This window comes from Microcaecilia unicolor, chromosome 7, assembly GCF_901765095.1.
Source record: "Microcaecilia unicolor chromosome 7, aMicUni1.1, whole genome shotgun sequence".
Lineage (NCBI taxonomy): Eukaryota > Metazoa > Chordata > Amphibia > Gymnophiona > Siphonopidae > Microcaecilia > Microcaecilia unicolor.
In genome coordinates, this window is record NC_044037.1 from 193,324,385 (window position 1) to 193,342,738 (window position 18,354).

The 18,354-nt window shown below is 40.7% G+C and overlaps 1 protein-coding gene across 1 annotated transcript in view; it reads left to right on the forward strand.

Annotated features, from left to right (window-relative positions):
* The first annotated feature begins 7,493 nt into the window (after positions 1-7,493).
* Positions 7,494-18,354, forward strand: part of ANKAR (ankyrin and armadillo repeat containing) — a 210,743-nt gene continuing 199,882 nt past the window's right edge. The window contains exons 1-3 of the mRNA XM_030210379.1: positions 7,494-7,577; positions 8,365-8,987; positions 14,285-14,722. Coding sequence (XP_030066239.1) covers positions 8,393-8,987; positions 14,285-14,722 — 1,033 coding nt within the window. The 5' untranslated portion in view covers positions 7,494-7,577; positions 8,365-8,392. The remainder of the gene's footprint in view (positions 7,578-8,364; positions 8,988-14,284; positions 14,723-18,354) is intronic.

The following is an 18,354-nucleotide window of genomic DNA, read 5'->3' on the forward strand; positions in this document are numbered from 1 at the left end:
AATCCAAGCCTCATTCTGGGGGTCTTTTACTACAGGTTAGCTCGAGTTATCTACAGCAGGTCCCACCCTGCTGCAGATAACTCGAGCTAAAAAAAAGACCCCCTTTGATGTTCCAATAGAATCTCTCTTGCATTACAAGCTTAATTTTGGAACTCCAATAGAATCCCTCACAGCGTTCCAGGCCTCGCTCTGGAATCGCCATGCACTTTTTTTTTTTTTTTGGCATTGCATCGCTCCCCCTTGACAACGTGATGACTGCCGCTAGCCACTCAGAAGCGAAGCTTGGAAGCGAGAGAACGAAGTGTAAGAATAATAAACTAACTTCTGCTGCTAACTGCTTATTCTTATTTTCCCAGTATCTGTTCTCTTATTTTGTTTCCTATGTTCTTCGTGATGTCATTCACCTCTTCTTTTCCCCGCATCTGCTCCCACCTGTATTCCAAAATCAATAAATCTCTTCAGTGCTGGGCAATTAATCAATAACCGAATAATCCCACAGAACAGTATAATTAGCCAATCAATATTATATATATATATATATATATGTGTGTGTGTGTGTGTAAACAAAAGGAACGCTCTGAGATGATGATCCTTGTTATATACGGGTCTCACTGAGGGTGATAGAATGGAATGGACCGATCTTTCATAGGGTCCTCCTTGTTCATATGCCACACAGTTTAAAAGTGCTGATATGCGCACATTATTCATGTGCAAAACTTAACAAAATATGTGCTGAGAATCTCTGTCACTATTTCTTAAATCGTGTATGTAAACAGTATCAAATAACTATAAGTAACAATAGTTTTATAACTTCAACACATGAGTGAGTTAAAGTCTTTTTCAAATTCAGGGTCAGCTATATAGAGAGCATTGCTGGTAATTTTGGGCCCTTTTGAAGTGTGAAATCTGGCTGGTTAGGCTCTGTTGTGTGCTCGGGCAAGCCATTGTTATAGGGTAAGTGCTTACTATTTGTATTTGAATGCCTTTGTTGTGTGCTCTCCAGTCTCCTACTGTCCCAGTTATTACTCATTCTATAAATTACACTGGGCTGGTTTCTTTTTCTCTTTTTTGCAGTTGCAGCTTCCCAATCGTCAAAGTTTCCTCTGAAGAAGCCTCTGGGCCAAACAAGGAACCCTTTTTGTTAGGATTTTCTGTTGTAACTCGTTGCTATCCCCTGCTGCCAAGGCTGCATCGGGATTCTCTGCAATGACTGTTGTGGGGAGGTTCATTTCCTGCTATAGGGACTGCATATGTGACTATAAGGAAATCACTTGAATGGATTTGTATTTTATAGTTTATCAACTATTGTCAGTCTCTCCAGTTTTCAGTTCTTGAATGTGTTAACTCCAGCTCTAAGTAAAGCAACAGAGCATAATTGTGGAGACCATATATTAAATAACACAGAATAGTTGTGCATACGATTTTGAAATTGTTTTGAGAATACAAATTGAGTTTATGTGGTATCATATTCTATGACTATACAATCTTTTGAATTCTGCTTTTTTGATAAAAGAAAATGTAGCTTTTGGAATAAGCCAAAAGCCTATGGGCTTCTTTTACAAATCACTCAGAGCTACCTATAGCGGCCTGCTGAATGCAAAGAAGCCCATTCAATTCCCATGGGCCTTCACATTCACACTATGGATCTTGAATCCTTGTATTCTAACATCCCTCAGACACAAGCCTTAAAAATAGTACATGATACATTGCTTGAAAGGCCTTCCTCCACACGAGTTACGAGTTTCCTGATGGTCCATCTAGCCCAGTATCCTGCTTCCACTAGTGGCCAATCCAGGTCACAAATACCTGTCAGAAACCCAGTTAGTAGCCACATTTCATGCTACTAATCCCAGGGCAAGCAGTGGCTTCCCCCATGTTCATCTCAGTAACAGACTATGAACTTTCCTCCAGGAAATTGTCCAAACTTTTTTTTTTTTTTTTACTACTACTCATCATTTCTATAGCGCTACTAGACGTACGCAGTGCTGTATGTTAACCGCTGTTACCACATCCTCCAGCAGCAAGTTCCAAAGCTTAACTATTCTTTTACTGAAAATATATTTCTTCTTATTTGATTTAGTATTTCCATGTAATTTCATTGAGTGTTCCCTGGTCTTTATACTTTTTGAAAGAATGAAAAATCGATTCACATCTACCCCATCTATATGACTCAGGATTTTATAGACCTCAGCCATATCCCCCCTGCAGCCACTTTAGCCTTTCTTTATAAGGGAGGAATTCCATCCCCTTTATTATTTTGGTCGCTCTTCTTTGAACCTTTTCTAATTTCGCTGTATCTATTTTGAGATACAGCGACCAGAATTGAACGCAAAACTGAAGGTGAGGTCGCACCATGGAGCTATACTGAGGCACTATAATATTCTTTGTCTAATTCTGCAACCATTTCCTAATAATGCCTAGTATCCTATTTGCTTTTTTTGGCCACCACCACACACTGGGCAGAAGATTTGAGCATATTGTATACAATGACACCTAGATCTTTTTCTTGAGTGCTGAATCCTAAGATGGACCTTAGCATCAGATTATTCTTCCCAGTGTGCTTCACTTTGCATTTGTCCACATTAAATTTCATCTGCCATTTGGATGCCCAGTCTTCCAGTTTCCTAAGGTCTTCCTGCAATTTTTTCACAATCCATGTGTTTGCAGATGACACCAAACTATTCAAAGTTGTCAAATTTAATCACCTTGCTCATCGTCCTGTTTTTCAGATCATTTATAAATATGTTAAATAGCACTTGAACCAGTACAGATCCCTGTGGCACTCCACTATTCACCCTCCTCCATTGAGAAAAATGGCCATTTAACCCTACCCCTCTGTTTTCTACCCAATAACCAATTCTTAATCCACAGAAGGACATTGCCTCCTATTCCATGACTTTTTAATTTTCTCAGGAGTCCCTCATGAGGAACTTTGTCAAAACCTTTCTGCAAATCTAATACACTACATCAACTGGCTCACTTTTATCCACATGTTTATTTACGCCGTCAAAGAAATGAAGCAAATTGGTAAGGCACGACTTCTCTTGGCTGAACCTATGCTGACTCTGTCCCATTAAACCATATTTGTCAACGTGTTCCGTAATTTTATTCTTTATAATAGTTTCCACTATTTTCCCTGGCACTGAAGTCAGGCTTACTGGTCTGTAATTTCCCAGATCACTACTGAAACCCTTTTTAAAAATTGACATTACATTAGCCACCCTCCAGTCTTCAAGTACTACAGACAATTTTAACGATAGGTTACAGATCACTAACAACAGATCAGCAATTTTATGTTTGAGTTCTTTCAGTACCCTGAGGTGTATTCCATCTGGTCCAGGTGATTTATCACTCATTAACTTGTCAATTTGTCTCACTACATCTTCCAGGTTCACTGAGATTTCTTTCAGTTCCTCTGCATTTTCGCCCTTGAAAATCATTTCCAGTACTGGTAGATCTCTTAGAGCTTCTTCCATAAAGACCAAAGCAAAGAATTCATTCAATCTCTCTGCTATGGCCTTATCCTCCTTGAGTGCTCCTTTTGCTCCTTCATGGTCTACCAGTCCCACAAATTCCTTCCCAGGCTTTCTGCTTCTGATGTGCCTGAAAAAGGTGCTACTATGAGTTTTTTGTCTCCACGTTTTTTTTTTTTCATATTCCGTTTTAGCCTTCTTTATCAGTGCTTTGCATGACACTGCTTATGTTGCTTCTTATTTTCTTCATTTGGATCCTTTTTCCATTCTTTGAAGTATGTTCTTTTGGCTCTAACAGCCTTTTTCACTTCACCTTTTAATCACGCTGTCTGTCGTTTGCTCTTCTTTCCACCTTTGTTAATACGTGGAATATATTTGGTCTGGGCTTCCACAGTGGTATCTTTAAACAACGTCCATGCCTGATTTAATGTCCTAACCTTTGCAGCCAACCCTTTCAGCTTTTTTTTTAACCATTTTCCTCATTTTGTCATAATCACACTTTCAAAATTAAATGTTGTTACAGTAGATTTCTTTAGTGACTTCATTCCAGATATTAGCTCAAACTTGATCATGTTGTGTTGATCACTGTTTCACAGCGGACCCAACACCGTTACCTCTCGTACCATGCTGTGCATTCCACTAAGTGCTAGATCTAAAATAGAAGATATAGAGGCATATTTTCAAAGCACTTTGGGAGGCTAAGTTCCATAGGTTTCTATGGAACTTTGGGAGGCTAAGTGCTTTGAAAATGAGCTTGCTGGGGTCTCATTTTCAAACCACTTAGACTTAAAAGTTCTTTAGGTTACAGGGGCTCATTTTCAAAGCACCTAGACTTTCAAAGTACCATAGGTTACTATCCAGCTTATTTTCAAAAGAGAAAGACGCCCGTATTTCGACCCAAATTGGGAGATGGGCGCCTTTCTCCTATGGGCGCCCAAATCGGTATAATTGAAAGCCGATTTTGGGCATCTCCAACTGCAGTCTGTCGCGGGAACGGACAAAGTTGAAGGGGGCATGTCAGAGGCGTGGTGAAGGCGGGACTGGGGTGTGTTTATCAGCCGAGGAGAGATGGGCGCCCTCAGCCAATAATCGAAAAAAGAAGAGCCCCAGAAGCGAGAATTTGGGTCACTTTTTCTGGACCCTTTTTTCTCATGAACAAGTCCCCAAAAAGTGCCCCAACTGCCCAGATGACCACCGGAGGGAATCGGGGAAGACCTCCCCTGACTAACCCAGTGGTCACTAACCCCCTCCCACCCAAAAAAAAGAACTTTAAAAACTTTTTTTCCAGTCTGTCTGCCAGCCTCAAATGTCATACCCAGCTCCATCACAGCAGTATGCAGGTCCCTGGAGCAGTTGTTAGTGGGTGCAGTGGACTTCAGGCAGTTGGACCCATCCCCCCCTACCTGTTACACTTGTGCTGGTAAATGGGAGCCCTCCAAACTGCCCCCAAAACCCACTGTACCCACATCTAGGTGCCCCTCTTCACCCATAAGTGCTATGGTAATGGTGTAGAGTTGTGGGCAGTGGGTTTTGGGGGGGATTTGGGGGGGCTCGGCACCCAAGGGAAAGGAGCTATGGACTGGGAATGGTATTTTAATTTTTTTTTTTTATTATTGTTACAGGTGCCCCCTAGGGTGCCCGGTTAGTGTCCTGGCATATGAGGGGGACCAGTGCACTATGAATCCTGGCCCCTCCCACGACCCAATGCCTTGGATTTGTTTGTTTTTGAGCTGGGCGCCTTCGGTTTCCATTATCGCTGAAAAACGAAACCACCCAGCTCAAATCCGCACAAATCCGATGCATTTGCCCGGCACAAACCGTATTATCGAAAAAAAAGATGGATGCCCATTTTTTTTCAAAAATAACGGTCTGTCCCGCCCCTTCACGTACCCGTTCTCGGAGATAGACGCCCATGGAGATGGGCGTTCGCGTTCAATTATGCCCCTCTATGTAACTTTGTAAGTCTAAGGGCTTTGAAAATACACCAGCTTTGTAAGTCTAAGTGCATTGAAAATGTGCCTCTTAGTATACCACCAACTCCACAGCCCTGATTCACATTCTTCTTTGCTACTTAGGGCTAAATATTCCAAGATATTTATCCCATTGTATATTTATGGCAAGAATACTTAGTAATTGTAAACACTGGTATTCTTTAAAATAGTGTTTCTCATGCCATTCCTGAAGTATCCCAGACAGTCTGATTTTCAAGGATATCCACAGTGAATATGCATGAGAGAAGTTTGCATGCATTGCCTCTATTACATACAAATCTAGCTCATGCATATTCGTTATGGATCTCCTGAAAACCAGACTGGCTAAGGGGTGCTCCAGGAATGGCTTATTAAACACTGCTTTAGAATGGGCAGGTGTCAATCTCGAGTTTGCATAGAGCTCTGGTGTCGCTCATTCCCCAACGTACATATGAGACATTAAAAGAGACATGGAGCAAAGATTTGGGATATGAGCTGAAAGGCATAAATTTTGCAAAATTGATAAAGAAATACCAAAGCAAGTAGGTGGGGCAGAGTTGCAGGAGAGTCAATATAGGGTAATCCATAGGGGATACATAACACAGGTACAAGCTGTAAGAGCAGGATGGACACCTGATGCCCAATGCCCTAAGTGTTGTAGAGACAGTAATCCCTTTATGCATGCATTTTGGAGATGTGATAGAATAAAATTATTTTGGAGAGCGATGCAGAAATATCTTGAACATCTATTAGGGCAAAGATTGCTCCCTTCCTGGAGAGGAGTGCTTTTGAATAAAAGTGATGGGATTTCAGACAAAAATATGGAGATATTTCTATGCAAGGCATATGCAGTGGGGAAAAATGTATATTAAGACACTGGTTGCAGGTAGATCCGCCCTCCTTTTGGTATTGGAAAAATAGTCTGCATGAATTAATGCTTTGGGAGGCTAGAGAGGCCTCTGGCAATCCCAAGAAAAGAAAGAGGTTTATAGCTATATGGGTTAAGTATTTGCAAAATATCTCCCACAAAGCAAGAAGTGCCGTGCTCAATAAAATTGGCACGCCCTAGCAAATGGGACGCTCAGCAGAAATGTACTCATGTATAAGACTGGAAAATTCCTGTAATAGCCTCTGGAAGGAATAGGTACCATGAAGTAAGAAGTTCAATGTGAAGCTGCTCCTGGAGGGGTGGACAGGGGGGGAGAAAATGTAAAATTTTGATGATGCAGTTAAGATGTATGTATACACGTATGACTTGTTATTATGATCACAAAGGGTTTGACTTTATTGCTTTTATTCTAAATGTTGAATCATCAATAAAAACCGTTGAAACATAAACACTGCTTTAGAAGATATCTATAACTAATATTTTGTTTTTTGGGTGGGGGGTAGTTGATGGGCCTTATATTAATAGAAATATAGGAATTTTGTTATTTTTCAGGACATTACTGTCCATATAATAATCGTCTTGTTACTCTATAACATGTTTTACCCAGTTTATATTACTGATGTAGGTTGATAAGCTAAGATTATTCTTATCCAAACCATTATTTATTTTTGTTTTATTTATTTAATTTGGTGACATGCTTTATAAATTCAAGGCAAGATACATTATAAAATTTCTTGTATATAGTTAAAACAAGGCTCTCACCCCCAACCTGCATCCCATGTTACTTGGGCGGAGCCATTAATAGCTCAAGGGTCTGTACCAGACTGACTCTTCTCTTTCAGTGGGATCTTACACTTATTTAGTTGGCTCCTAGAACAGAACCCCACTTTATCCAGTGTTTCATGGTTGGTTACCTGTACTTTTTACACTAAAGTTTACTTAAACTATACATTTCCTGGCACTCTTATCTAACTTTTCTGTGTGTCTTGACTAGATTGTGTAAACTACATGAAACAGGAACTGTTTGTTTATATTTATTTGTTCAGCATAGTATACATCTAGTATCATTATGGAATAAGTAGTAATAGCAGTTACTGGTATACTGTTAGGGATGGTGGTCCTTCACTTTTCATTTCATATCTAACACATCTTTATTTCAGAGTCCTTCAGTCTCCACTTCAAAAGTAGGTGCTGTCACTGATATTTCCTCTAAGGTGCACATTTGGACACCAACATCTACCAAAGGTACCATGTGCTCCCACAGACTATGGGACTATAAACAGCTTAAACTGCTGATTGGATGAATAATGTCTGTCATGAGGAGCAAGGTGCTGGCAGTTTTGCTTTTATCTTAGAGAGAATGTTGCTGCCAACTTAACTAATGCCAAGCACAAACTGGCATTCAGTATGATGCATCTCATATCCTGCATCATTTAGAACTTCAACTGCTCTGGATAAGTGTATCAAAATATAAGTAATCTTGGTCACAGATTAATTTACCTTTATTTTTATTTTAATATTTTGTTTATTAGGCAGGTGAACATTCAAACAGAGAAAGGCATTAGTTTACAAATTATGAGTTTAAACTTATAGCCTTGCTAATGTACATTTGATGTCTCTATCATGTCTCAAAGCTCTCTCTGCTCATCTAATTAACCACTTCAGACTATGTGCTCTAATGTAAAGTAACAGAGTTTAGACCTAGTTAAACAGGTCACAGATTAATTTATATGCCACAATCTTGAGATATGGCATCTGCGATGACAGACCTCACCTTGACAAGCGATGTATTATTCAGGAGGCTTACCTTAGAATTGTATTCAGAAAAGCATGAATCCCATGTTGTGTTAGTGACATCACAGTAGCAACATTATGATGACAGATAACATCTGTACAAGAACATAGTGAATGTCTCAACACATACCTCAGATATCCTCAGCATGTCTAAAGATGAGTGTGACCAATGAAGTTGTATGTTTCAAGTAACCAAATGAAATAACTCTTAATATCATGTTTTCTCTTTAATGCTTAGAAGAAAAATCTGGGGAAACTGTTAAAGAATGTTGAGGTCTGCCAGAAGATCTGCTAATCTGATTAAGTTACAAGATGAAACCTTCTTCTTGGAATTGGCAGCACAGAGATATGCCACTACCTTTTTTGAAAAATTTGATCGAAGTGAGATACAGGAATTACTTGCAGTTTCATCCACCAGCTGGCTAGCTCCTAAAGATGACATTCGCTTCCCATTACAGCTGCCAAGTGGACTGATAGGCCAAATTAAAAACTTCAATTTCCCTAATGCCATTGTGCTAGCACCAGTGGAACCAGACATCCAAATAAACTACAGAGAAGTCCATCAAATGGTGAGAGAACTGACAGTTGGAATTTATTGCTTAAACCAGATTCCTTCCATCTGCTTGGATGCCAATTATGATCTCAGCACATCATGCCAGCTTCCGCTAGCGTATTATGATACCAGAGTGGGACAGATTTTGATCAGTATTGACTACATGATAAAAGCACTCTGGCATGGTGCATATATGCCAAAAGAGAAAAGAGTCAGATTCTCTGACTTTTGGCGTTCAAATCTGGATGTTAATGCAAATGGCATCCCACAAACAAGTAGAGAAATGTTTGCAGAGTTTGGTTCAGCAGGTGAGTAAACATGCTATATTAAATTTCCATACTATCTTCCGTGGACACAGTACGAACCAAATGAACATACCATTTCTAGAACATTATTCCTCCTAGAGCAGGAGTGGGCAACCATGATCTTTGAGGGCCACAATCCAATTGAGTTTTCAAGATTTCCACCATGAATATGCGTGAGATTGATTTACATGTTCTGCTTCCATTGTATGCAAATAGATCTCATGCATATTCAATGGTGGAAATCTTGAAAACCGAATTAGGTTTTGGCCCCCAAGGACCATGGTTGCTCCACCCTTGTCTTGGAGAGTCTAGTGACTTGTCTACTTCAGATTGTAGATCAGGAAACTGTCCTACATGCAGTGCTGAGAAAAGTTTGTGAACCCCTAGAATGGCCATTATTTTAGCACAAATTATCCAAAAAAATGATTTGATCCTAATCTAAACCCTAATGAGAAAATGATAACCCCACTGAATAACTTGGACAGAAGGATATATTATTTAGTCTTGGTTTGTCCTCAAGACTGGGTTGAGAACCCCTGGTGTATGGCACTATATTTAGGACTGCACCTGGCTCTTTATGAAGTATTTAACAAATGGCTTCTCCACATGGTAGATGGACTTTTGGACTCGATATTATTTTAGGGAAATAAGATCTTTATATTAAAAAGTCAGTGGGAATCTTTTGCTGAATTGCAATTTTGATATTGGAATGTTTCCCTTTTTTTGTTTTTTTTTTTATTTTATATTTTGTTAAATTATTTAACTTTTTGTTATCCACTTAGAACCTTTGGGTATAGTGGAATATAAATGTTTAAATTAAATTAAAATTCAACAATAAGTATGCTTTTGTGAAAAAGTACACATCTTTCATTTAGTAACTGTTGTCATCTCCTTGAGTGGCAATAGCTTCAACTGTTTCATATAACTGTTGATAAATCTCTTACATCACCTTTAAGGTTCTTTGGCTTTTTTTTTGTCGATTTGTTTTCCTAAGGTTGTTAATAAAAAGTAACACTTTACTTCCGTACACAGTCCAATACAAGGAAGCCATTGTAAACAATAGCATTCAGATACAAACTACCACAGAAAGTGTTTCCCTGGATAATTGCTTCAGTTACCACAGCATTTCAGTAGGGTTTACATTGACTTGGCCAATACAAAATCTCTCCTACTTCAGCTATTCTGCTGTAGATTTACATGAATGCTTAAGGTCATTGGTTTGCTGTATTACAGATTTAGCTCAGTTTCAGCTCACAGACAGATGATCTGATGTTATTCTCTAGAATTTTCTGATATAAAGTAGAATTCATGGTTCCATCAGTAATGCAAGCTTCTAGACCCTGATCAAGTAAAGTAGTCATGCCACCATGCTTGACAGTCAGGATGAGGTGCTTACTTTGGAAGGCAATGTTATGGCTTTTGTCAAACAAAATGTTTGTTTTTGAGTCCGAAAAGTTTAATTTTTGACTCACCTATCCAGAGACATTATTTCAGAAGTCTTGTGAGTCTTCCATAGTGTTCTTTCATTCCCACCATTCTTCATTTATTTCCGTAATGGTTCATGAATGAGCCCTCACATCAGCCGCAAGTGACTTCATGAATGATTTTTCAGTTTGCTCATGGGCTGATCTTGGCAAGATAATTAGCTTTTTCTGCCTGTATTGTCTATGTGGCTGACAGTGGATAGATGGTACTGCTGGGTAGCAGGTTCTACCAGCTGCTGGCCCAGACGCTGGAGATGTGTTGCAATCCATTCCTCCTACTATTCTAGGTCCACCCCGATCCACTTAGGTATCCGCTCCTACTACTCAACGCTCCCAGTGGATATCTACCAGGTGCTTGGGGAGATCTTACAGCCCACCTGCGTATTCCTCCCAGTTAACCTAGGGTGACTCTCAGATCAACCCCGATCGGGCCTCTGCTCCCACTGGCTGCCTACCAGGAGCTGGGAAGGTCTTGCAGCCCATCTGCATATTCCGCCAAGCTAATCCAGGGTGGCTCCTAGGTCCACCCTGATCCATTTGGGCCTCCTCTCCTACTACCCAACACTCCCATTGGCCGCCCATCTGTATATTCCTGTCGGCATTCTCCCACCAGCCACCTGCCAGGCACAGGGGAAGTGTTACAGTCCATCTGCATATTCCTCCCAGCATTCTCCGGGGTGACTCCCAGGTCCCTCCCAATCCACTAGGGCCTTTACTACTGCTATCCAGTGCTCCCACCAACTGCCTAGCAGGTGCTGAGGAGGTCTTGCATTGCATTCCATCTGCATATTTCACTCAGCATTCTCCAGGATGACTCCCAGGTTCACCCCGATCTGCTTGGGCCTCTGCTCCCACTGGGCATCTACTTTTCTTTATAGAATAGGCTTCAAATAAGTACTTTCCTAGCACCTAAATCTAGGTGCCCCATTTTAGAATTACCACACTTAACTGACAGCTCACGTTGAGGCATTCCGTGGTAAGTTTCAAATGTGTATGTGTGAGAGTAGGGTTAAATGGTCAGTATTTTCGATGGAGAATGGTAGATAGTGGGGTTCCCCAGTGGTCTGTGCTGGGACTGCTGCTTTTTAACATATTTATAAATGATCTAGAGATGGGAGTAACTAGTGAGGTAATTAAATTTGCTGACAACACAAAGTTATTCAAAGTTGTTAAATCTCAAGAGGATTGTGACAAATTACAAAAGGACCTTATGAGATTGGGAGACTGGGCATCTAAATGGCAGATGACGTTTAATGTGAGCAAGTGCAAAGTGATGCATGTGGGAAAGAGGAACCCGAATTATATGTACATAATGCAAAGTTCCACTTTAGGAATCACCGACTAGGAAAGGGATCTAGGCATCATCTTTGATATATTGAAAACAGAGGCATAGCTAGGTGGGGCCACTTTCTGTTTCAGTTTTGAAAAAGGACCCCTTAGAATCCTCTTCCTTTTTTCTTTCTTAAAGGGAAATAAGCCAGTTCATTTGACATCTCAGGGAGGATAGATTGCACTGTGATGTCTCTGAATGTTTTTAAGCTGCTTTTTCACTGGTTAGTGCCCATGGAGGAGCATTTTCGATATGACATCTAAGACCAACTTTGGACGTTTTGCTAAAAACATCTAAAATTCAAAACGTAAAAATGTGTACCTTTTTTTTTTTTTTTTTTTTTCCGAAAATGGCTATTTGCTAGATATTTTTTGTGCTCTGTGCATTTATCTTCTTGGTCCATTTTTGGGAAAAAATAAAGTCCAAATGAAAAACGCACAAAATCAAGCCATTAGGATGCAGAAGGAGCCAGCATCACAAATGTAACAGGTAGAGGGAGGTATGGGCCAGGGTCCACCTGTCTGCAGTCCACTGCACCCACCACTAAACTACTAGGGACCTGCATGTTGCTCTAATGGACCTGAGTATAACATCTGAGGCTGGCATAGAGGCTGGTAAGTATGTTTTTAATCACATTTTTGGAGGGTGGGAGGGAGTTAGTCATCCCTGATTCCCTCCAGTGGCCATCTGGTCATTTAAGGCACTTTTTTGTGGCTTATCCTATATAATAATTCTCACCTCCAACGTTCTGACCTGCCTGGGACCGTGGCTCCCTTGGAGTTGGTCAGGAAGGCTCCGTAGATCAGACTGACGTCACTGGCAGCATGACGTGACCCTAGCAGACCAACTCCGAGGGATTCACGGTCCCAGGCAAGAAAGCACGTTGGAGGTGAGAATTACTGGTAGTGCTGCTGAAGGAGCTCCGTCGACGATAATAGCGCCGCAAACACCACCCCTCTCTGGCCCTTCCCTTCGTAAGAGCTGTCTGCTTAAAAGTTTTTACCTCCTGCACGCAGGGACGCCACTTCCGTCAGCCTTTTCTTTCGCTTCTGTTTCAGCTGTTCCTGTGGTCCCGCCCTTGAGGGCTGGACCACAGGAACAGCTGAAACACAAGCGAAAGAAAAAGCTGTCGGAAGCGGCATCCCTGCATGCAGGAGGTAAAAACTTTTAAGCAGACAGCTCTTACGAAGGGGAGGGCCAAACAGGTGGGGAGTGGGAGGGGGGTCCTGAAACTACAAAGGGGGGTCCTGAAACGACAGAGGGGGGAAGGGGGTCCTCAAACAACACGGGGGGGAGGGGATTACTGGAAATCCACTGGAAGGGGAGGGGTGGGTCCTGGAACTGGAAGGGGAGGGGGGTATGGGAAGAAGTGGGAGGGGGGGTCCTGGAACTCGGATGGGAAGAAGTTCGAGGGGGTTCTGGAACTCGGATGGGGTGGAAGGGGGGAAAGGGGAGTGGGGGAAGAAGAGGGGGAGGGGGGTTCTGCAAATTCTCGGTCTCACAAATAGTCTGTGTATCGCACACATACTCTCACACTCGCTCTCTCTCACACACACACTGTACCTATGTGAAACACACTCTCTCTCACACACACACTGTATCTGTGAAACACACTCTTTCTCTCACACACACTGTATCTGTATGAAACACACTCTCTCTCTCTCACACACACACTGTATCTGTGTGAAACACACTCTCTCTCTCTCACACACACACTGTATCTGTGTGAAACAAACTCGCACACACTCTCTCTCACAGACACACTTGCACCCAGTCTCACTTTCTCTCTGTCACACACACACACTCGCACAGTCACTCTCTCTCTCTCACACAGTCACTCTCACACACACACACTCTCTAAAACATACACAATCCGAGGAAAACCTTGCTAGCGCCCGTTTCATTTGTGTCAGAAACGGGCCTGTTTTACTAGTTTGTTAATAAAACAGGTCTAGAACAAAACTTTCAACTTATAGATAGCCCTGGATGTTTTTGTTTTGTTCCATTATGACAGAACAACGTCCAAGTGTTAGAAACACCCAGATCCCGCCCTTGTCATGTCCTCTTGTTATGTGAATGCACTTCTGATGGACTTCATAGAAAAACATCTAAAAATTGGTTTTGAAAATACCAATTTGGATGTTTTTTGTGAGAAAAGTGTCCAAATGCAGAATTATGCCACTTCTTGGACGTTTTTCTCTTTTAAAAATGAGCCTCACAGTCGCCTGCTGCCTAGTCTTCTACAGGGAAAAACTTTCTAAAGTTTAGTGATGCACTTCTATACAGATATTCACGCAAGGGATGTTGGCATAACCATGTCTTGCTTTTTTTGTTTGTTTGTTTTTTTGTACTACAATTTGCTTATCGGGAAATGTGCATACCTTTCCTTCTTAAACCACGGGCTCTTGTAAAATTGCTGTTGCAATTTAACATTTAACATTTTTGCTACAGAATGATTTATCTGTATATTTTTTGGGGTGATACAGGTCTAGTTGATATTTCTCAAGAAACAGAGTTTGCAGAAATATATTCAAGCACCTCAAACATGGATCCAACATTTGAACCTGATGGGCCAGAAGAAGTAAACTTGTTCATGCAGTATGTAGACAACATCTTATTGAAGATGGCATATTACATCACTCAAGTTGAACAGTATGACAACATATTCACATTTGATGCTTCCTATAACCTTACTAATGAGATAAGACTGTTGGAGGAGCAGCTTGATTTAGTAACCTACCAAAGACTGCAGCAGAGAATAAATCTTCAGCGTAAGATAGTGACGGACTACATTGAGAAAAAGGCTGAAATCCGTAAGAATATAACTTGTATGAAGTTAATCACCTTTCTTGTGCCGTTCTTTATTGCACTAAAGAAGAAGTCAAAAATTCCAGACCTAAGCCAGCTTATTCCAGCATTATCAGGTTAGTATTTGTTTTACACAGCTTTTTTGTTTATTTTACAAATTATTTTTTTTATAGCCAATAATATAGTGCCTGTAATTCTTCCAACACAGGAATGAGTTTGCTGTGGGGAAAGGGAGCATTATTTAGCCTGGAAACAGGAGTTTCGCAAGCTGCAGCACCTGCACTCATAGCATATGCTTTGTATATGGTACGATATATACATACTTAGGGCCCTGTTTACTAAGGTGCGTTAGTGTTTTTAGCGTGCCTACACTTAGCGCACGCATTAACCATGTAGGCGCCTATAGGGATATTGTAGGCACGTACATGATTAACGCTCGTACATGGTTGACACATGTTAAAAACGTTAACGTGCCTATAATGTTGCTTAGTAAACAAGGCCCTTATTCTCTCTTTTTCTCTGCCAATTTTGGGGCACAGGCTATAGAAGTCTGCCCGGCAGTGGTCTTACTTCCCAACTTCTGGAGCTGCCATCAAAACTCACGCCAGCTATGAAGACATTAAGATTTTGTTTAATTTGATTCCATCCTTTTTCTATATAGGAATCCTCTGTGTTTATCCCATGCATTCTTGAATTCCATCACTGTTTTTGTCTTAACAACCTGCCCCAGGAGGGCAATCTAAGCATCCACCACCCTTTCTCTGAAAACTATTTCCTGATGTTGTTCCTAAATCTACTACACTGCAACCTCAACTTATGACCTGTAGTTCTACCACTTCCCCATCTCTGAAAAAGATTAGTTTGCATATCCCTCCTTTCCTAGGGTATACATATTCAGGTCTTCAAATCTCTTCTCATACATCTTTGGCACAAACCCCATATCATTTTTGTTGCCTTCCTCTGAACCTCCTCAAGTCTTTTGATATCCTTAGCGGGATTATGGCCTCCCAAATTGAACACAACACTCCAAATGGGACTTCACCATGACTTGTACAGGGGTGTTAACACCTCCTTTCTTTTACTAAATATGCCTCTTTATGTATCTTTCTGGCCGTGGCCACCACCTTGTCACACTGTTTTGTTTCCTTAAGATCCTCTGACACAATCATCCCAAGTTATCAGCCTCTCACACCCTAGCAAATAGAGATTTTTTTGGTTTCTATACCCCATGTGCTTCACTCTGCACTTCTCATTACATTTTAACTGCCAAACATTAGACCATTCTTCTAATTTTTGTAGATCAGTCTCATGTTGTCCATTCCCCCCAGGGTGTCCACTCTCTTTTACAGATACTTTGTGTCACCCCCCAAAAGGCAGACTTTTCCATCTAACCCTTCAACAGTGTTACATAAATACATAAGTATTGCCATACTGGGAAAGACCAAAGGTCCATCAAGCCCAGCATCCTGTTTCCAACCGTGGCCAATCCAGGTCCCAAATACCTGGTAAGATCCCAAAAAAGTACAAAACATTTTATACTGCTTATCCCAGAAATAGTGGATTTTCCCCAAGTCCATTTAATAATGGTCTATGGACTTTTCCTTTAGGAAGCCGTCCAAACCTTTTTTAAACTCCGCTAAGTTAACTGCCTTTACCACATTCTCCGGCAACGAATTCTAGAGTTTAATTACACGTTGAGTGAAGAAACATTTTCTCTGATTCGTTTTTTTTTTTTTTAACAAATTTACTGCTATGTGGCATGAAATGGGGAAATAAGCTTCCAGTGCTTATTCATTTAGACTTGCTACTGCCAATAAGGATGCAGGTCACATTAAACAGAATTATTTGAAGTCAACATGATTAGGATGTGCAAAGTGTATCGGGCTGGGGAGGGAGAAAGGAAAGTTAATATGGGAGCTGTCTAAATCTCTCTCAAATATGTCTCCCCAAGAAAGATGCAAGATGATAATTCTGACAATTTCACCAAAACACTGCCACAAGGCAAGCTCTGGCATCACTGTCTGAGACATTTGGATCCATAACGTGGCACTAGCTCAGCTTTAATGGGAGTAAAACAGACACAAAAACATTGAAGGTTCAACCTTCAACGCACACATTCCTTGGAACTGTTATCTCTGCAAAATAGGTTTCAAAAATACCATTTTGGACGTTTTGAGAAAAAATCCGTCCAAATGCTGCTTTATTACACTTTTTGGACATTTTTCTCTTTTGAAAATGAGCCCTATATTAATCTATGCAACTTTGTAAGTCTAAGTTCTTTGAAATGAGCCCCCCCCCCCCCCCCCCATCTTCTAAAAAATGTTGAACTAAGCATGTCCTACATAGTATATAAAATAATTCATGACAGCATAAATCTGATGGTCATGTAAGACCTCGTTTAGGAAACACCATCTGTGAGAGATCTTTTTTGGATCCACTGTTTGTGTTGGCGTTGGTCATATAAGAGACCATAATGTTTATGTATCTCTAGTGCTACTGAGAACACAAGGAATAAATGGAGGGGAACTCCCCCCCCCCTACATTATGACCAATAGCAACACACAAAAACAGTAGGGGTAGGCCACAACTACCAGTAGCTGAATGTTTTGCATGTTGCTTCTAATTTCACCACCACATTCTTCACAGGAACTACCGAGCTCCCTAGAATTGGATAAGATTAGAAGGAATTAATTGGCTTCCTAACAAACCAGATCAATTCATATTTAGCAAGACAGCTTTAGTCTGTGCTGAGAGAGCCATTTAACCACCACCTTCAGCCACTACTTTCAAACAGGTGTTCAGCCTACTAATATCCAGTGAATTCCCATGGTGTAAGCAAAAGTGGAATATCATCAAGATTATGCTGTTAGTGGTTTCTTTGTACAGAAAACGAGTAATAAGGGGCGCTGTAAAGAAACTGAACAATGTAGGTGCCACCACTGATCCTTGGGGAACACCAGCACAAAACCTCAGCTGTCTAGAATGAAGCACATTTGTTTTATCAAGAAATCTAATGCCTGCCCAAATATTTCTCCACAATTCCTCCACAATTTTCAAAGTAAGTGATAAGTTGGAAACAGTGGTTTGTTTGTTTTTTAAAGCAAAAGCTGAATGCATTCTTCTTACCAAGAGTTATGGTAAATCCTTTGAGATAAACTAGCTTGCACCATTATTAAAATGGTAGAAATGAGGCCAAGGGTAGAATGTTTAATTCAATGAGAAGGCATAGGATCAACTAAGGAGATGGACGGCTTCAAACCAATCATCTCTTTCTCGAGGCTGGAATAGGAAGGAAGATTAAAAGCCAGCATGAACCAAATCTGAAGAAGATGAGTGGACTATTGAGGAGAAGTACCGGTGTCTAATAAAGGAGGATATTTCCTAAGTTCCTGAACTTAATCATTAAAATATGAAGCAAAACATTCTGACAGAGGAAGAACACCTCATTCTCAATCAATGGGGAGTTAGAACCAGTGAACTGAAAACTACTTGAAACAGCTGCTTAGGATGATTTTCATGGAAACATATTGAATTAATTTATTTTGAATTTGCTATACCACCTTTAGCAAACAAATACTGCAAAGTGGTTTACAATTTTGATCATAAAAGGACAGTGAACTGACCAGTTACAATCAAGTCATAGTTTAAAGGTCAGACAGTTATACTTGCAGAATGGCCTGACAGACTTGCTTACTGACAGGGAGAAGGGTAATTAAGGGAAACAGACTAACAAGGATCAACATAGCTC